Genomic DNA, 21,461 nt, shown 5'->3' on the forward strand with positions numbered 1-21,461 from the left:
GGCCAGGCCAGGCCAGGCGTCAGGATCACCAAGATTATCCATGGTTAAATATTAGAGATGTGTAGATGTGAAACATATTAAAACCAAGCCATTCTACCAAGTGGGAGCATAAACTACAAGTAATTTCCTCCAATGTTACAAGGAGTGATCTTATCCACAGCAATAGTCAGCTGTAAAGGTTCCTTCTGAATTGCCACACCTGCTGATAAGTGGCGAGTCATGGAAACTAATAGTGGACCTGAAGAGTTAGGACATGTAAAGAGACACAGGAAATATTTTGATTACTTTTATTCTTTTAATCTTCAAAATTTTCTGCCATGACACAGGAATGCATGATAGAAATGGCTCAACATCTTCACATGAAACACGTGGATTCATTTTCATTCACAAGTTTTTCTAAAACATCTACAATTTCATAATCCTGCCTACTTCCAACCATTATCACAGATTTAAACTGACCATTAAACAGTAGTTGCCAGCATTAGACAGCTGGAACGCTCTGCATATTAGTAGTGTCTTTGGAAACTACCACCCAAGAGTATCATGATTATAAATCTCATTGTACATGGCAACCCTGAAGGTGACAGATGTCCCCAAATAAACTTTCTGCTTAGTAAGGAGAGCTATCTCCCAGGGTCACCTGGCATTTTCCTTGCAGGGAATGAGCAGTACATGTTGACTTGATGGTTGAATCGCACCACAAACAGGTGGCCCTAGATGCCTGATACTCAGGTGCTTTGAGGACTGTGGGCAGAACACACTGAAAAGTCAGGTTTGTTTGGAATCCATGTCTCTTCTTCTGAAGAGAATGATTTTGAGGTCATTTTTTTGTTGTTTGTTATTTTTTTTAAAGTTGTAAACAAAAGGAAAAAGACAGACAAAGACATATATCTACACACAGAGTCTACACTGAGTATTTTTGATGTGGTGTGTATCTTCTTCCCTAGAGACACACATAAACCCAGAGTATCCTTACTCGCCCCTTCACCCCACCCCCTTCCACGCAGAGTGTGACTATAAATGCTGTAAGTGTCCTTGGGAGTTCACTGGTGTTTTCATATTACCTAATGATGATGAAATACCTGATATGTATTACTCCTGAGAAGAAACTAGAAGGGAATGACAGTTCTGATGCACTTTGGAATGGCACAATCACGTAAACGCTTGCATACTTAAGACTTCTGAACTCATCCAAAGCTTCTACACATGATCCGACCCCCCAAAAAAGTATCAAAACAATGCAGCAAGTTAAAAAATTAAAAAAATTTGTAATCAAAGTATAAACAAATATATAGGAAATGTATATTTTTCAGTAATTATTTTAAAGTAGGAAACGTACTTAAGAAAAAATAGTTGACAAAATTAAAAGGAACAAAGAGCCCCCCAAACACCCATCTTTCCAATGCAGACTAATACATGCAGTTCCTAAGTAAAAGCTAGCCACAAGGCATATAGCAACTCCATCAGGAAAAAATTACCACATATAGCAAATATGTTAAGTTTGCAATTTATAAAAAAAGTTACTACTATTCACACTTCTGTAAAAAGGAATTTGCGTTTGCTGAATATCCCTCCATATAATTAATTTGTATAAAAATGACAAGTGAATCAATGAATTTCAAGCACCAATTTACCTACTTAAACAATCCTACTGCCCTTTTATTGAGGGAACAAATAATGATGAAAGCTAAACTAAAATTAGCCAGGTAATTATTATAGTTTAGTTTTAAAGGCATGCGGTTGTTTCTCTCATTCACTTGAATGCCAAACATTAGTGAATGTTTCGGCCAGTGAAGGACTTAGAGGAACTCACTTTTGAGTATCAGTGGTTCAGTATACATTAAAAGCTCCTGAACACACCGATGTTGTCTTAATTCTAGGATAAAATAGGACTGCTCTCCGATATAACATAGAAAGGCAGCACCCTCATAGTAGACTAACTAGCACATCTGTACATCTACTGGTAGTGTAAAGAATGGCACTATTATTCAAGAAGGCAATGCCATTTTCCTTGGCAATACTGAGGTTTTCCTTAATTAAAACATACCCATTAGATGTTTGGGGTGGGAGGTTATCTCAATACAAATACATTGTCCCCCTGTTTTGGTTTTTTCCCTCTGCATCAGGGAAAAAGTGGCCATCTGAGCCAGTAGATGAGTAACAGTGTTTGTGATGCCTCTTGTTGTTCCTGAAGAAAACACGTTCAGAAACAAGGGATTTATTTTCAATCTCTATAACTGCTGCTTTTGTTTCCAGTATTTATACCAGATCACTTACACACAGTGATTTCTGAGACATAATTAATGTTTCAGTTTGGTTAAACTGAACCTTTAGGTTGGCTATATCTGAGTCTGAAGGTAAGACTGTTGAATGTGGAAAATAAGATCTGAGTCAGTGGTGATGCTCTGCTATGTGAATCATATCACAAATCACAGGCAGCCATAGGAGAGAAGAGTCAGTGGAAACCAGGCTCTTACAACACAGGTGGAGCATCTTGCTGATACTCAGGAAGTGCTTCCATTTGATGCTCACTGACCTCACTGGCTGGCTCTTCATCCACAGGCTCACCGAGGTCCTCACTGCCCTCCTCACTCTGTTCCTCGCTGTGGTCTTCACTTGGCTCCACAGTCTGATCCAAGCTATTCTCCAGAAGAGTGGGAGAATTGCTCACTCTACTTTCTTCTTCAGCTGTCTCATACAGGGGCTGGGAAGAAGGTGGAGAAGCACTGGACTGGATGATACTTTCAGAGGAAGAAATGGGGGCTCTGGTCAGAGAAGTATCTGCCACAACATCATTCTGGGGCAGAGGTAACTTCTCCACAAGTTTCCACTGAATGATGCTCATGTCTTTTCCACCAGTTGAAATCAGGTGACTGTCATTATGAGTAAAGCTGACGTTGGTAACATGGCTGCTATGGGCACTATACTTGTGACTGGGAGCCTATAAAATAAATCAGATGGAAGATCAGACTCATCCTTTACAGGCCTGAGGGCAGCAATGACTAGGCATAGGAGAGAACTCTGCTTATGAAACAGGCATTTCCAAAGCAAAGCATCAAGTCAGCAGAGCTGAAAATTAACACCTTTTTATAGAAAAGAATAAAGCAACTGGACACCTGCACTTACCCATTTCATGTTAAGAAAAAAAATAGTAAGAGCCCACCTCCCCTAGAAGTCAGAACTACACTTGTCAGAGCTTGTCAACACGCTTGAAATAGCTAAGGGACAGTTTACTAGGCTGGCAGGATTATAGGTAATTTTATTTTATTTTTCAGTCCTGGACTTGAACTCAGGGCCTGAGCACTGTCCTTGGGCGTTCTCAAGGCTAATGGTCTGCGACTTGAGCCTCAGTACCACTTGCGGCTTTTTCTATGTATGTGGTACCAAGGAATCAAATCCGGGTCTTCATGCATGCTAGGCAAGCACTTTACCACTAGGTCACATTCCCAGCCCCTATAGATAATTTAAAAAATGGTATTATTTTCAAGTGCCAATGATATCAGAGTAAATTAACAAAACAAAACAAAACACTTGATCATAAACAAGGAGTAAACATCACCAGTTACCAATTTTACAATAATCTTGTCCTTTATAAGGAGAGAGAAAGAAACAGAATCTGCCTGGATTCTCCTCTGTACACTTTAGTGTCAAGAATTATTTAATCCTACAAGTATTTTTTTTTGTCAGCAACACAAAATACTCCCCAAAGAAAAGGTCCTACAATACTGGTTACCATAAAAGCTGTGTCACCTTTGCTTTGGAGCAGGGGTACTGGAACAGATGGACTTTACAAAAGTCATCAGCAACAGCTATCACCTTTCTATTGTGGGATCGCACCAGTGCATTGATGTCTGTCCCATCGGATCCTTCTGGCCAGACGCCTAGGGAAATATACCAATGTAGAAAAATTAGCCTAAAAATGTAATTATGATGTTGCATATGGAATATGTAACAGCCTCAAGATGGGAAACTCAGGCCAACAATATTCAGGAATAACCAGCAGAGGGTGCTGATAAACTGGCTTTAAAGGCTTGCTTCACCTTAACAAGCTTTTCCTTTTCAAAGTTCAGGTTAAAGAAACAGTTACCAGTTACTTCATATAACAAGATGCAAAAATCCACATGCTGGGACCCTGAGTTCAAGCAGAGCCAAAACACTAAATCTTCAAATCCTGTACTGGTAATCAAATCCTGTATTGGTAATCTGACAGTAACCAATACCACTAAAGAATGGGCAGAAAGCTGGGGGTGGTGGCATGGACACTTGTCATCTAACTTAAGAGTAAATAAGTGGCTTTTAGTTAATTTAGCAAAAAACCAAGAGCCCATGTCAACATTCAGGCAGACATTCTTTTTTTGTCTAGCACACCATCCTGAAACATTTATGCCCAACGAAAGATATATAATTATTGTGAGGCATCGTAAGAACTAATGATCATGATCAATATATTAAGCTAGCTTATAACTATGAAACAGAGCTGGGTGCTGGTAACTCATGCTTGTAAGCTACTTAGGAAGCGAAGGATGAGAATAAAACTTTGAAACTGACCAGACTAGAAAGTCCATAAGACTCTTACCCAGTTAGCCAGCAAAAAGGCAGAAGTGGGTATGGCTCAAAAATAGAGCATTAGGGGCCGGGAGTTTGGCCTAGTGGTGGAGTGCTTACCTAGCATGCACGAAGACCCAGGCTCGATTCCTCGGTAGCACATACATAGAAAAAAAACCTGGAAGTGGTGCTGAGGCTCAAGTGGTAGAGCTCTAGCCTTGAGAAAGTCAAGGACAGTGCTCAGGCCCTGAGCTCAAGCCCAGGACTGGCAAAAAAAAAAAAAAAAAAAAAAAAAAAAGTAGAGCACTAGCCTTGTGCAAAAACAGCTCAGGGATAGAGCCCAGGATGAGTTCAAAAACAAAATAAAAAAAACAAAGCAACATGAAATATCTGAGGGTGAACAGGTTGGCCTCTTGTAATTAAATACCACTTAAAAGAACAACATTTATAAATTTGGCAAAAAATAAGTCAAAACACTTCTTAAGGCTATTTCTAAATAAATAAATACTGCCTCTTTAAAAAAGAGCACCCGTGTTTAAAATTATAATAGATTCGGAACTGTCCACAATATAAAGAGATGCTTATTGTGGTGAGGTGAGGAAGAGCCCAGTTTTAGTCATGGATGTATAGGGGCATAGGGAGTATTTTGGATATTGATATCACCTCCATAGCCAGCGTTTTAGTTAAGTACAGCATTTTTTAAAAACTGCTTACAAAACAAGGCTTTATTGTTTTGCCTTATTTTTCTTTGTGTGAGACAGGGTCTTTCTAGGTAGCCACGGCTGGCCTCGCCTTGCCTCTTCATGCGTCAGCTTCTCCAGTGCTGGGACTGGGGTGTGCTCGACCAGGCCCAGCCACTTCAACCTCTCTATTTATCTTGAAGCCTGTCAGAAAGGTATCTTAAAATGAGGAGTCGCTTAAGGAAACTGTCACAGAGGACAGATTACTTACTAGTCATGTCCAAAACACCAGGTTAGGAAGGACTTATCCCCAAATTTTATGTTTAAGTAATGTCTACTAAAAATACCCCTACAGCATGGCATGGTGGCATACACCTGTAACTGCAGCACTGTGGAGGCTGAGACAGGAGGCTGTTGTAAGAATGTCTTTATATATTTTTTTTGGCCAGTCCTGGGCTTAAGCTCAGGGCCTGAGCACTGTCTTTGGACTTTCTCAAAGGTAGAGCTCTACCACTCGAGCCTTAGCACCACTTCTGGCTTTTTTCTATGTCTATGGTACCAAGGAATCAAATCCGGGCCTTTGTGCATGCTAGGCAAGCACTCTATCACACTAGGCCAAACTCCGGGCCCTGTCTTTGTAATTTGACAAGAAATATTAGGGCAACTGAACATCCACATGCAGGGATATGAAGACAGCAGAGGCCTCACACACTCCTGGTGGAAATGGAAATGTTTTTTTCCTGGTCACTTTGGAAAGTAGTCTGGCAGTTCATCAAAAGCTGACACATGCAGTTACCCTTTGACTTAGCAGTTCTCCTTGGTATATACTCTTAAAGAAATGGAAATATGTCTTTAAAAATACTTTGTACACCACTGTTCAAGGCAGCATTATATTATAGTAATTAAGAAATGTTCATCAACTGATGACTGGAGTAACAAAATGTAGCATATAATATCCATACAAAACAATACCATTTGACCATTAAAGTACTTGATATATGTTACAACATTATCCATGTATGCTACTACTTATGCTATTCAGAACAGGAAAATTGACAGAAAAGGATTAGTGGCTGCTAGGGTGGAGCAGTGGAAGGAGAGATGAGCAGTGACTGCTAATGGGTGGGTGGAGGATTCTCTGGAGAGTGATGTAGTGTTTAGCAATTTAACAGATCTTTCTTCCTTCTAACTTTCCTTAATTTTAAATCCTCCTCCTTCAGTTTCTCTACCAATGAGATTAGAAATACACACCACTCAAGCCAGGCTTTCAATTTCAGTCCCAAGGAAAATGCCAGGAATGCATACTGCATTGCTATTTTCCTATCTTTTAATTGTCCTTCATATTTACTGAGGACCAAAGATACAAAGTTCTGAAGATAGAAAAAATCCAGTATTGGTGGGGGAGGTGGCTCATGCCTGTAATCCTAGCTACTTAGGAGGTTGAGATCTGAGGATCAAGGTTCAAAGAACCAGAGACACTTATCTCCAACTAACTTCTAGAAAAGGCAAGTGGGGCTCAAGAGTAGGGTGGTAGCCTTGAGCAGAAGAGCTCAGAGACAGCACCCAGGCCGAGTTCAAGCCACATGATTTAAAAAAAAAAAAATCCTGTATTGGTAATCTGACAGTAGATGATACCACTAAAGAATGGGCACAGGGCTGGGATGGGAGTTTGGCCTAATGGTAGAATGCTTGCCTAGCATGCACGAAGACCAGGGTTTGATTCCTTGGTACCACATACATAGAAAAAAGCCAGAAGTGGTGCTGAGACTCGAGTGGTAGAGCTCTAGCCTTGAGAAAGTCCAAGGACAGTGAACAGGCCCTGAGCTCAAGCCCAGGACTGGCAAAAAAAGGAAAAAAAAAAAAAAAAGAATGGGCACAAAGCTGGGTATGGTGGCATGGACACTTGTCATCCTAACTTTGAGGAAAAAGCTGAAGCTATAGCTCAACCAGTAAAGCACTTGCCCTGCAAGCATACAGCTTTGAGTTCAAACTCTTTCTCATCAAGATTATTTTTCATTTGTAAGTTTACGCCAATAAATACCATATATACAAAAGCCTCCCTTTTAAACTGGGTGTCATGTTCTTACCAAAAACTTGAAAGCCTAGCACACAGGTGTATGTTGTCCAATCAATGTCCTTACATTCCGATCGATTCCTGATTAGTTTGCAGCCATCTTCAATGTTCCCTTTAAATTTAGAAATAGGAGGTATAATCATAGTACTGTGTACAAATGTATTTGAAAGTGCATCTTGATTCAAACTAGCCACGTTTACTTGTATTTATAATCCATACACTGAAAAACATTAAGACACATTTAAGAAGGAAAGGAAAATGTTTACCTTAAAAGGATTTTATAAAAACTACAAGTTGTTTCCTGGGAAGCATTTTTCTCCCGTCTAAAAAGCGTAATTGTTCATCCATAATACTCTTCCCTGCCTCCAGGGAAAACTGCTAAATGAAAACCCATTCAGAGTGATTTCTTATTGTTCTATGTGCCTTCAGTTCTACACCATTAAATTAATGCATTACTATCTTGGAGAAGTAAACTACATGTGAGGCACTCATAACTTAGCTCAAAGTACCGTGTACTCTGTCAAATTAGAGGCCAGTATGATTTCTTTGCACAATTCAAATTCCACACAGTATGTACATGATCTCCTGACAGACACATCTGAGCCCCTACTCATACTTACAGTACAAAATCTCATAGTCTCCAGAGTTAGACATTATATGCTTGTTGTCTGGGGACCAGTCAAGGTGTGTGATGTAGCTGGAATGTCCCTAGGAGAAAAATTAACAAGGAAACAATCTTGGATTATAAAAAGTTGAACAATTGCCCAATATATCAGTTTCTCAGTTTTAAGAATAGGGAACAGTATTGTAGCCTATAAAAACCAAACAGTTCCACAGCAGGCCCTCAGTTCCTTTTTACTGTCTTGTTAGAGGCCAACACCGCAGGTGTGTGAAGGATACACAATTCTGGCAGGGCTGCCAATCCCAGACCACTATGAAACACCTGGGACCTGGGGGATTTCTGCAGGCTTGTTGTCCTAGGTACAAAAACAAGCACCTACCACCTCTATGAGAGAATTCGTAGATAGACAGTCCTTACATTTGTATCTTAGTAGATACTGCAACAGGTGTTCATCCTATTGAATGAGTAAAATACTGGTTGCTCAAGTTGCACATGAACAGCTTGGCAAAAATAACCTCAAACTTTACTCATGGGCCCATGGCTCTTGGGAGCATAATCTGATACACTTTTTGAAAAGAATTACATAGGCATTCTAAGCTGCACTTTCTGAGGAACCATGGTCCTCAGATCTCAGCCTCCTGAGTAGCTAGGATTACAGGCATGAGCCACTGAGCTCAGCTTGAGAACATTTTTTTTGCTATAAATCTGAAATCTCTTTTGTTATTTAATAAATTATACAAAAACACGGGTCTTTTTCTAGAACCTGCTGTTGCTTTCATCTGTCTGCTCACTCCCAATCTAATGTACCATGTAAATTTCAGATGGGCTTCAGAACTTCACCAACCTTGTAATTATTATGGTAAAAATTTAAGATTACAGTAATTTAGAGAGCAGTTCAAAAGAGGGCTGTCCTTACTGATTCATTTAGACATGTGTCACCCTTCTGTTCTTTTTTTCTTTCTTCTTGCCACTCCTTGGGCGTGAACTCAGGGCTGGAGCACTGCCCTCTACCGCTTGAGCCACAGCACCACTTCCAGCTTTTTCTATGTATGTGGTACTAAGGAATCAAACCCAGGTCTTCGTACATGCTAGGCAAGCACTCTACCACTAGGCCAAACTCTTGGCCCCCACACATCTATTCTTTCAGTTTGTCTTTCAGCAATGTTGCATTTGGCTTGCAGTGCTTTTGCGACTGAGTTTAAAGTCCCTACAGTCTTTATTGCTATTGTGAATGAGATTTCACTCTTAACATCTTAAAAATATTTGTGCTGGTTTGAGGAGGATGGATCTTAACCTACTGACTACAGTGAGAATGGCAGTTTCTAATACACCTCATCGCCTTTAGTTGGCTGTCCAGTTATAATACTGTGTCTCCCAATCATCTGTGCTGCGATGAGTGGCAGGAGCCATTCAGTGAGCTTCCAGAAAATATTTAATTCACTTAGTGGGAGAAATGACTTTCATTTCTTATTCCTATTTCTGGTTTGAAACTGTGATGAGATGGCTAGAGATATGACATTTTTTTGTTTTGTTTTTTGTTCTGCTGTGGGGCTTGAACTCAGGGCCTGGGTACTGGCCCTGAGCTCTTTTGCTTGTGGCTAGTGCTCTACCAGTTTGAGCCACAGTGCTCTTTCTGGTTTTCTAGTGGTTAACTAGAGATTAAGAGTCTCACGGAGGGCTGGGAGTTTATGCCTAGTGATAAGACTGCTTGCCTAGCATGCACAAAGACCTGAGTTCGATTCCTTGGTATCACATACACAGAAAAAAAGCCGGAAGTGGTGCTGCAGCGCAAGTGGTAGAACTCTGGCCTTGACTTTCGTGTCTGAGCTGACTTAGAACCTCCATCCTAAAACCTCAGCCTCCTTAGGAGCTAGACTTACAGGAGAGAGCCACTGGTAGGTATGTACTGCACCACTGAGTTACATTCCCAGCCCCTAAAAACCTCTTTTAAATGAGACCACATCCTATCTAAATTTAAGTCACTAGGATACTGTATATAATTCTTGTTATACTGGACTCTACTGAACACCAGACCAGATTCTACTGAAATCTAGTATTAGTTTAATGGTTTACTTTCTTGGAGATTTCAAGGTAGAGAATTACTGTCTTTATTCTTTCTTTTTCTAATTACTAAAATCCCCCCTGGCCAGAAAGGTTACTTTTTACCCACATTTGCTACTATTTCTAATACTGCTTCTTAGCATATCATTACAACTTATTTCCTGTGCTAAGTTATTTGGGGACTATTAAAAAGTTCACAAAAATGAGTCAAACATAAAAATCATTTTTTAGCAGCCAGGTATAGATTAGAACAACTTTAGTCTCACTGAAAATAGAATAGAAACTAAGACAATCAGGATATAATATCATAATTTTTAACTTTGACATAACAAAAGTAACTCAGAGAAGCTAATTAACTGCCTAGAATCACAAATGATGGTTGGCAGTCTTTCCTACCCTCCTTAACAGCAGACAAAAGGTTAAGAGCAGCAATAGAAGACTGTAAGACCAGTTGGTTGAAATAGTTAGCAAAGAGAAGTGACAGTTGGAAGTAAAGTATCAAACAGAAGATAATTAGAAGGGCAGCCAGGACTTTCATTATAGCCTCCAATAGCATTATAAATTCATATAATTCCTAAGGGCATTTCAACATAATGCTTACAAACACTTATTAAAGATAAAAGCTGTGTAATTAGAGTAGGACAAGTTTCATACAATTGATCAACTTTCCATTTCCTAAGGTTTCCAAGGTCATCATTCTGATTATCAAATGTTACACTTTGTTCTGTTTCATCTCTGGAATCAGTTAGTTGTAGTACAAAAGCATAATATAGTAATATATATACACTGAAAAATCTGAGGGTTAACATCCCCTGTAAAGTTTGCTCTACTAAGAGGTCGGAAACCCTGTGACAAGCACTGACAAATGCCAGATTGCTATTTTTCTTTGAAACTCATTTTCTTCTTCTGTAAAATGAGGGTTGAGCTAAGAATTCAAGCTCTAAGTGCTCCAGCCAAAACTGAGATCCCATAGGATGAAACCACATTTGATATATAGGATCTTCCCTTTTGTATTTTCCTCAACATTGCAGTTAACAGTAATTAAAATTTTGGAGCCAGGCAGGGTAAATTTTAGTAATCCAAAGACTTACAATTGAATATTTAACTTGATCTTACTGTATACTGACTAGTCCATATTATAAATATTAAGGTAACAAACAGAGTGGTTATAGTAATAACCAGTGATAATTGTTCTCAAAACAAAAAAAAAATAGTATCTCCAGCTTTAAGGTTGTTTGTATTTAAGTTTATAAATATGCTGTTATAAGCCTAGGTACAAAATATACAAAACACCAAAGAAGCAAAATTCTCTTCAATCAGTAAATGGCTTGCCTGGGTTTTATACACAAACTGGAACATTCCTGATATAAAATTAAAAATCCAAATGTGAAAGATCCCAAAATCTAAAACCATGAGTAGCCACAAGATGCCACAAGGTCAAAATGCAGGTGCATAAAAATATGACATGAAATTACCTTCAGGATACATATAAGGTATATAGGAAACACATTAATTTCATGTTTGGACTCAAATACCTTAATACATGTCATGAATATGCAAATACTCACAAATCCAAAAGACTGAAATCTGAAACATGTCTAGACTTAACCACTGTGGATAATGGATACTTATTCAGACTCACACTGAAATTTTGCTTATTATAAGATGTATATGTTTCTGAGAACTAATTTGTGTGGGTGTGTGCACCAGCACTTGGACTTGAACTCAAGGCCTCAAACACATGATCTGCTTCATGAATTCTCAGTGCTGGATTATACTACCATACCCAGCTAAGATAATATTTTTAGAGGCAGAGAAGTGATAAAGGATATTGTAGGGTATCAAACATGGGCAGAGATATACAACAGTGAGATTATAAATCAGAGGCCCTTTATTTCTCACTCTTTTTTTTTTAAGTATAGTGATCGAGATGCACTATATTCACAAATGGACATGCTGCATTGTAACTCCTTCAAGAAATAATAAAAATATAGTTTGTAAAGTACAAAACCACTTTAAGAAATCATTATAAAACAGGTCAAGGGCCAGGCGCTTGGCCCTGGGGTAGTGTGCTCGCCTAGAATGCACACTTCAATAGTTACATCACTGTAAACACAATTCTCTCTTTAGCAGAAGTAAAAGCTTCTACATTAAAACTTATTTTGCAAGCTGGAAGTGTGGCCTGGTGGTAGACTGCCTGCCTAGCATGCACAAAGCCCTGGGTTTGATTCCTCTGTACCACATACATAGAAAAGGCTGGTAGTGATGCTGTTACTCAAGTGGTAGAACACTAGTCTTGAAAAAGCTCAAGGAAAGTGCCCTGGTCCCAAGATCAAGCCCCAGGACTGGCAAAACAAACCAACAAAAACTTATTTTGTTTTACTACTTACAGTGCACTTTCCATATCTGCTATATTTTCTTCCATTTTCTGAAACCACATAGAGGTAAATAAAGTTGTCATGAGATCCTACAGCCAGGAAGGTACCATCTAGAATGAAACAGGAGAAAAGTATTCACTAGAGGAAGAATTCTTGAGACTTATTGTTACTTTAGAAGACCTATATTAGGTGGTATTTTGTAAATTTAACTGTTGGCAATTTTACTGTTATTTGGCATTTTACAAGTGAATATAAAATCACTCAGGATACCTGAAAACCAAACAGTAATGTAGCCCAACGAGAAGCCTTCCTTGGAGACGCTCTCTGGCCACTGATTCTAATTTCATCACTAGTCAGCAAAAAACTAGTCTTAGAAAGTTGCTCCTCTCACCAAGCTTGTTGTATAGCTGCTTAGTTCATTGAGCACACATGATCCCAGTGTAGTGTATAGGCTCTTTTGGAAAAGGACTAGGTTATCTTGTGCAGTTTCCTTCACTGAACCTACCACAGTGTTAATTTGCATGTACAAAAATGGCCAGGAAAATCCACTGATCTTCAGATTTTACTTGCTACATCACAGTGGTTGTTACTTTTTTTTAAATTATAAAACAGATTAAGAAAAATAATAACATTGTTGCTTCAGGATGACTAGGTTTACAGCATGGAGCACTTTCTTCAATTCAGGAACAGTATTTTGTACTTCCTATGAAGCAACCAAGAAGCAATAAAAAAAGATCTTTTGGTCTTAAGCCAACAACCATAAAAACGTATTTTCAAGGCTAGGGATGAGGCTCAATTGTACAGCACTTGCCCAGCATATGCAAGGCCCTGGATTCAATCCCCAGTACCATAAAAACAAGACAATGCTTGGCACCAGTGGCTCATACCTGAAAGTCCTAACTATTTAGGAGACTGAGACACGGAAAATTGATGTTTGAAGCCAGTGTGGGCAGAATAGTTAGTTGGGCTGGAGGTATGGCTCAAGTGGCAGAGCACTAGTTGTTAGTGAGCAAGCTGAGTAATAAGCAAAGCCCCAATATAAGTAAAAACAAGACAAAACTTCTTAAATGTAAGAAAGCATCAGACTAACTCTAAGCAAGAATGGTATAAACAAAAACCACACCAGTAACAGGGACAAGTATTTGGGATATTATGGACACAACACTTGAACCAAGGATAAGGTCAAAGGTAAATTAAGCTATTTTAGTGAAAAAATATAATTATTATAAATGCACTTTAACAAATCAATGTGACCCAAAACAAATATAACAGGAGTTAAGGGGCTGAAAGGGCCTAAAATATGTGTATATTTTTAATATGCTTATTTTTCTCCTCCCTCTCTACCCACCTTGGCTACACTAAGGCTTACATTCTGGGAAGGCTGTGTAATTGCTAGGCAAGCATTCTACCACTTGAAACAGGTCCCTAGCCCCTTTTTTGCTTTAGTTATTTTTCAGATAGGTCTTGTGCTTTTTGCTTGGACTGGTCTTGCAATCCTACTATCTATGCTTCCAGCTCAACTGCAATGATACACTTGTATCATCCCAGCTGGCTTGTCTGTTTATACGGAAGTCTCACTAACTTGCCCAAGATGGCTTCAAACCATGATCTTCCCAATTTCTGCCTCCTAACTAGCTGGGATTACAGGTTTAAGCCATTGTACCTGGCTCTTTCTTTTTATGGTGCAACAGCTTAGACCTAGGGGCTAGGAATGTGGCTTAGTGGTAGAGTACTTGCCTAGCATGCATGAAATCCCCAGTTCAATTCCTCAGTACCACATAAAGAGAAAAAGTTGGAAGTGGTGCTGTGGCTCAAGAGGTAGAGTGCTAGCCTTGAGTACAAAAAGAAGCTCAGGGACAGTGCTCAGGTCTTAAATTCAAATCCCCAGACTGGTGGGGGTGGGGTGGGGTGGAGGTTGGATCCAGTGCCTTGGGTATAGTAGGTAAGCATTCTACCACTGAGCTACATACATCCCACTCCATACATATTCTCTCTTCTTGATCTGAACTTGAGACCTCATGCTTGCTAAGCAGGCATTCTACCATGATCTAGCCCTTTTTGGTGCTGGTTAATTTTGAGAAACAGTCTCATTTCTTATGCTTGGACTATAACCCTTTTATATAGTTGGGATGACAGGTGAAAAGCAGCATAATCAGCTATTAAGAAAGGTCTTAAGAACTTTACTGTCCCAGTTGGTCTAGAACTACCATCTTTCCAAGTACCTATGATTACTGTTTATAGGCATGAGCCAACAGAGCTCCTTGTACTCCCTTATATACTAAGCATCTTAATTCAGCCTGTTGTACATTTAAAATCCTAAATATGTATAGTCCCATGGGGGAGGGGCAGGACACTGAAATTTTGTTTTCAACTGGCAAATGCTGTTGCAATAATTCATTATAAAATAATATTTAATTTTAGCATATCTTTTACAATTTCAGGCAATTAATCTATGTTCAGAGAAATTTATTTTCAATACTGTACAACTCTAGAGAGCAAAGAAAAAAGGAATTGGTTTAATTAGAAGTGAAGATACCCAATTACAGTCAAGTGCTGTGAGTAACAGGCTGGGGGTGGGTGGGTGATCGGCCTACCTACTGAGTATCGCATCACGGAGAGCTGCTCATTTCCATCTGTGTGGATAGAAACTAGATCTCTGGTTTCTGCATCCAGAACAAACCACCTGTTAAGAAGCAAAAACAAAACAAAACCAAAAACCAAAAAACTTCAGATTCCAACATTTATAGAAAAAACAAGTCTGCTGACTTTTTCTCCATTTTTACAAAAATTTCACTGGGAGAGCAAGGGAAGGGGGAACACTGTCCAAAAAGAAATATACTCTTTACATGACAGCGTAACTATTACCCCTTCACACATCACCTTTACAGTAATAAATTAGCTAACAGTAATATTTTAAGTGTGATGTATTTCTGCCAGTAAAAGGGTCAATTCATTTTGTAAAATGCCACTAGTTGTGTGGTATAAACAAAATAGTGGATGATTCTTTCTGTTCTCACTTCAACTTGGTATTCACTAAGTGCCAACTGTCTTTCAGTTAGGCATTGTTTAAATAGAAAAATAAGACCAAGAGTGATAGAGGAGTGAGAATGACTGGAATGTACAGTAAACATGTGTGGAAATGTAACAATGAAAGTCCCACCTGTATAATGTACAATAATAATAATAATAATAACAACAATAATAAGTAAAGCAGGTTGTCAGTGGCACACACCTGTAATCCTACTCAGGAAGGTGAGATTCGAGAATTATGGCTCAAAGCTAACCCGAACAAATTTTAAGAGACTCTCCAGCAAAAAGTCAGAAATAGAAATGTGGGTGAAACTTAGTACATAGTATGTCATCACTAAACTTGCTGGTAGTTGCAGATGCCAAAACTGATGAGTTCAGGGGAATTAGTAAAAACTCTCCAGGTCTAAGATTCTGTGATTCCAAGCCAAAATTTAAGTTAAGCTCTTTACTTGTCAGTAGGCTCATTTTAGCCCAGTTTTTTCTTGTCGAAGCTATTGTTATCACGGCAGACAAGAAACTTTGGGATCCTCTTTAAGATTATCTTTCTAGGGGCCGGGAGTCTGGCCTAGTGGTAGAGTGCTTGCCTAGCATGCACGAAGACCCAGGTTTGATTCCTCGATACCCCACATACATAGCAAAAAGTCGGAAGTGGTGCTGAGGCTCAAGTGGTAGAGCTCTAGCCTTGAGAAAGTCCAAGGACAGTGCGTGCTCAGGCCCTGAGCCCAAGCCCAGGACTGGCAAAAAAAAAAAAAAAAAAGATTATCTTTCTAGACTTTTATGTTCACATTCCTACACATTATATGGAGTATGTTCTATATCCTCACTCGATTCTTTGAAACTTTTGTTTTCCCTCATCCCTTCATATTTAACTCCACCCAAGTATCTATCTCACCTCCACTTAACAGTCTGTGGCAACAATTCTTATACAATAGGACTGGTATAGTCAAGATACAAGTGAAGTGCTATGTGAACTATTTGGAGAATTTTGTCTGAGCAGAGACAGATCTGACATTTGGATAAAATGGTAATGTATACCTCTACTAAACTCAAGACTTTTCACTTGTTAGTCAGGCTAGTTCAGCAATGTACTTAGCCCCATATTTTTTACTTGTTTTTTTGAATAGGGTATGCTCAAACATGATCCTCTTGTTTATGCTTCCTACAATAGGTGTTTACCACTGGACACAGATGTTTTTATTGGCTAAGATGGGCTCTTGTGTTCTTTTTGCCAGGCTGGCCTTAAACCATGATACTCCCAATTTCAGTTTCCAAAGTAACTAGGATTATAGATGTGAACCACCTGTGCATAAAAAGTGGAATTTTGAGAAACTAGACTCAAAAAGCAGAAAGAAGCCAGGTGCCAGTGGTTCACATCTATAATCTAGCCACTCTAGATGCTGAGATCTGAGGATTATAGTTAAATGAGCCAAAAAAAAAAATCTGCGAGACTCTTATCATTACTAAACTACCAAAAAGCCAGAAGTGGAGCTCTGGCTCAAATGGGAGAGTGCTAGTCTTGAGCACAAAAAGTTCAGGGACAGTAACCACACCTTAAGTTCAAGCCCTAGGACCAGTACAAATAAAACAAAACAAAAGGTAAAAACAGGAAGGATAACTGAGACCTTGGAAAGATCAAACAGAATATATTTTCAATCAATATATAAAATGATATAGGCTCAAATGTATTGTAAGCTTTTTTGGGGGGAGAGTGGTGGGGCTGGTTGTGGGGCTTGAACTCTGGGCCTGGGTGCTGTCCCTGAGCTCTTCAGCTCAAGGCTAGCTAGTGCTCTACCACTTGAGCCACAGTGCCACTTCCCGTTTTCTGGAGGTTAACTCTGTGTCAGAGCTGACTTTGAACCTTGATCCTCAGATCTCAGCCTCCTGAGTAGCTAGGATTACAGGCATGAGCCAATGGTGCCCAGCTTGTATTGTCAGCTTTATGAAGAACTTTAAGTTCCACCAAGTGAAGTTTTGCAAGAAATGAAAAATGTTACACATAAAATCTAGAGTGATACACAGAAATGAAATAAATTAAAAGGATTATAATAACTGGTTCAAGTATATCTGAGATTTTGATAACTAATGATTAATATTTCCTAATATATTTTAACATTTATCAATTTGCATAGTTTTAAATCATTTTAATTTCAGAGATAACAGTATTATAGCCTTACTAAAGACCACAGGGCCAATATCATTCTGATATCAAAACCATACAAAGCAATCATAAAAATACTAAAGACCAATATTCTTCATGAATAGGTACAAAAAAATAGAAACAAAGCTGAGTCCTACTACAAATAAAAGAGATTATATACTATGACAATGTGAGATTGATCTTAGGATTTTAAGATTGATCAAATGTCTTTGCAATATACCATGTTAATATGAGTCAAGACCAATAAATCATCTCAATAAACCAGACAAGGCATTTGATAGAATCCAACACCTTTTCATGTTTTCAAAAAAAAGAGAACTTTTTTTCAACCAACAAAGGGAATTTATGAAAGACTATGAACCATGATAATACTTCATGGTAAAAGATGATTTTCCCCTTATTTTCAGATTTACTGCATGTGATTTTTGACCAAATGTGGTGTGTGTGTGTGTGTGTGTATATATATATATATGTATATGTATACATATGTGTACATATATATAAAAATATATATGTATATATATTTAAAATAAAGGCAATTTAAAAATAAAAAATTATTCCATTTACTCATTACTCAGCTCAGTTTATGTGCACAAACTCCCAGGGAGTACTGTGTTATATTTAAGTCTTTGTGTGATGTACTGTTTGACTGTCCTCAGTTTTGTTAAAATCTGCCTCCCAAAAAGCAAACTAGTGTTCAAAGAACCAAAGTAAAAGTTAATATGCTTAATACAAGTGCTAAAATAGACATTTTAGAATTGACCAAAGGTGGGATGCCTTTAGCACAAGCTGGGTGGCATTATAGGAAAAATGAATCAAGCATGCACAATATTCAGGATAAAGAGCATGAAAAAAGATCAAGTTTTTGGTGAGTAGTATTAAACTGTACAATTATTTTTGTAACCGTAAGGTACTGTATGTAGTTTTAAGTTATTGATGCTCAGATTTACTATAGATATGGAATAGATGAATTTAAGTAACTTTAGAATATGGAACTCTATACATCCTTAAGCTTTGTTTTTTTCTAAACTATGGTCCTAGAACTACATAACCATGGATACTAAGGGTCTCTTTAATTACCAACTGATCTCCCAATCAGCATAATTCAAAACTCTGAAAATTTCATCATTCACTAATTATATTGCTACAACTAACTGATCATTAAAGACTTGTTTTCCTATTAATTCTGAATTTTGGAGATATCTGAAAATAAATTTGAACGTTTTCACTATCCAGATATGTAAAATAGTATCCAAAAAGCCAATGAGAAAAGTTGTTATTTTGAATTAGTAAGACTTTTTAAAATTTTTGACTTAATTCTGCAGTGCTGAGGATCAAATATAAGGCTTCAGTAGCTAGGCAAGCACTGTGTCACAGGGCTACATCCTCAGCTTGCTTAAAAAAGGACTCTAGGCAACCAAATTTGATTTGATAATAAATGTATGCTACTTAATGACCCTGGAAAGGGACCAAATAAGTCTATAAGACAGGTTATAAATGATTTTAGGAAATATGCCTTTATTATGAATCTGTACAGCATTCAAAGAGAATGGGCTGGAAAAAGCTACAATACAATTTATAAAAGTTCATCTGGGCTCTATCACTTCAACTCTTTTCCTGCACCAAAGATAATAAAGAGAAATTTTCTGATATTTCCAAGGAGGATTACAAGGTAGAATGAGGTCTGCCTATTCTGTTTTTCATTTTGCAACTGCATGCCTCTATCTCTTTACCCATTTGTCTTCCTTCTTCTACTATGCTTTTTTTCCTCTTTTTGGGCCATTCCTGGGCTTGGGCTCAGGAATGAGCACTGTCTTTGGGCTTTCTCAAGGATAGAGCTTTACCACTTGAGTCACAGTACCACTTCTGGCTTTTACTATGTATGTGGTACCAAGGAATCAAACCTGGGTCTTCATGCATGATAGGCAAGCACTCTCCCACTAGGCCAAATTCCTGGCCCCGATCTTGAGATTTTGTAACACAATTATGTTTCAACTCTCAACACACATGAAAATGTAGGATATACATGGACATATGTTTTTATTTGTTCTCTCATGTAATATGAATACTCAACAATTTTATGTATTAAATGACAGGTGCTTGGTAAAGAATGAATTAAGTGTACATAACTGATAAAAGCAGGAAACTTATTAAATAGTTTACTCTCTAGATTAGATAAAGAACATTCCAGAGTAACATTTTGAATATCCCACTTCTTCAGATTATCCAGCTCATTCAAAGATCTTACCTGCCTGAGTGCGTTCCTATGGCCACCACTGTGCCACTTGGATGAAAATCTGCACAGTGTCCTGGTTCCTAGAGAAAAGACAGAGAGCTGTTAGGATGTGCATGAGTAGGTTTCCCTAGATTTATGGAAACAATGAAAACACAATTTTGAAAATAATTTGTTTCACATAAACATGAAGTTCTGATCACATTTACTGTAGTCAAAGAGAAATAACATAGATATTACAGATATTTGAGATCCTGAAGGGGACCTGGCAGAATGGTGAGGGGAAGGGAAAGCCAGCTTACAGTCAGGCAGTAAAACAACAAGACCTTTGGAACCTGCAAAGAACCTGTATACACCTTTTAGGCTGGAAAAGTATATATGTGGGTAGGGGAGGGCAAGAGAAAACAGGGAGACCAATCAAAAAGAAAGCAGCAGAGTCTGTTACTGAGCAGCACTCATTGAATCCAATCATAACCACTAGAGGAACTAACAACTGTTTGATAAATATTTGAAACCTTTATGCTTTTTAGATTGAAACTGACGAAAGCATTCAACTTTCATTTTGCGAATTTGTTTCTTTAAAGTAAGTTTGAACTCACTTTATACTAATCCCTTCCGTAATTGTCCTTGCTATTTCACCAAACCATAACAAACTAGGCTGAGACAATTCATACTGCTTTCCTACAACAAGAATTTCGGGGGATGGGGGAACTAAACACATCTTGCTTCACTTACATCTACAAGCCTGGTCCATTCCAACCTGTGTTCCGTTGAGTTCCACATGCACACCTGCCTGTCCTGAGCACATGTCAAGAGCAAATCTTTGAAGGGATGTGTGGCAAGACCCCAAAGTTCATCTGTATGACCCTATAAATGAAAGACACCATTGGTGTAAGAATCAAACAATAACATCAAACTGATTTTGTTAATCATTGTCATCAGATAATTTACCTGTACTTCTATTTGGAAACCATCATTAAATGTTGCCCGCAAAATAAAGTTTCGTGATGTGCCTACTAAAAATTGATCTGCCTTCCCTTCTGCAACAGCTCGAATTGTGCCATACTGATCAGGAACCTGGAAAAAATAAATTTGTCAAGTTACTAACATATCAGTTACTACCTAAATACTGGCTGCATTTCAACAGGCATGGGATAATAAATGACAGAATTCTAAAATTGAGGATTATATACTAGTTGTGCACTATAATTGCATTTTATTATACATAAGTTACAATGAATTGTGACCAGCACTCTTTGCATCATCATTATTACTGGGAATAGAACCTAAGGTTTACCACATGCTAGGAAAGCATTTAGCCACTGATCTACATCCCTAGCTTCTTCTTCCTTGTCAGTGCCAGAATTTGAACTCAGGGCCTCACACTTGCTTTGCTTGCTCAGCTGGTGCTCTATTTTCTAAGCAATGTAAACAGCTAGGTTTTTGCTGGTTATTTTGGAGATGAAGTATCATGAACCTTTTAATACCAAACCTTGAGAGTTCAGGTCTTAGCTTCTTGAATAATGATTAAGTCCATCAGTCTCTAGCCTCTAGTTCACTGTTAATTTCAAAGTTTCATTTTTAGATAATTTTACAAGCTACAGCTAAAAGTAGGGGAAAAAAGCATGATCTATATAATGTGTGATTGTTTTTCTTAATTTACTATGTTATTTCTCATCT

General features: G+C 38.2%; 1 protein-coding gene across 3 annotated transcripts in view; it reads right to left on the bottom strand.

The window, feature by feature from the left end:
• Positions 1–272: 272 nt before the first annotated feature.
• Eml4 (EMAP like 4) overlaps positions 273–21,461 on the bottom strand; it is a 100,668-nt gene continuing 79,479 nt past the window's right edge. For all 3 annotated transcript variants that reach the window (XM_090337062.1, XM_090337061.1, XM_090337060.1), the window contains 9 exons: positions 20,733–20,858; positions 20,517–20,648; positions 19,797–19,864; positions 14,955–15,043; positions 12,373–12,470; positions 7,920–8,007; positions 7,313–7,411; positions 3,751–3,881; positions 273–2,941 (listed from right to left, as the gene is read on the bottom strand). In XM_090337062.1, coding sequence (XP_090193188.1) covers positions 2,474–2,941; positions 3,751–3,881; positions 7,313–7,411; positions 7,920–8,007; positions 12,373–12,470; positions 14,955–15,043; positions 19,797–19,864; positions 20,517–20,648; positions 20,733–20,858 — 1,299 coding nt within the window. In that variant the 3' untranslated portion in view covers positions 273–2,473. The remainder of the gene's footprint in view (positions 2,942–3,750; positions 3,882–7,312; positions 7,412–7,919; positions 8,008–12,372; positions 12,471–14,954; positions 15,044–19,796; positions 19,865–20,516; positions 20,649–20,732; positions 20,859–21,461) is intronic.

Source organism: Megascapheus bottae, chromosome 7 (genome assembly GCF_031878675.1).
Source record: "Megascapheus bottae isolate mThoBot1 chromosome 7, mThoBot2.hap1, whole genome shotgun sequence".
Taxonomy (NCBI): domain Eukaryota; kingdom Metazoa; phylum Chordata; class Mammalia; order Rodentia; family Geomyidae; genus Megascapheus; species Megascapheus bottae.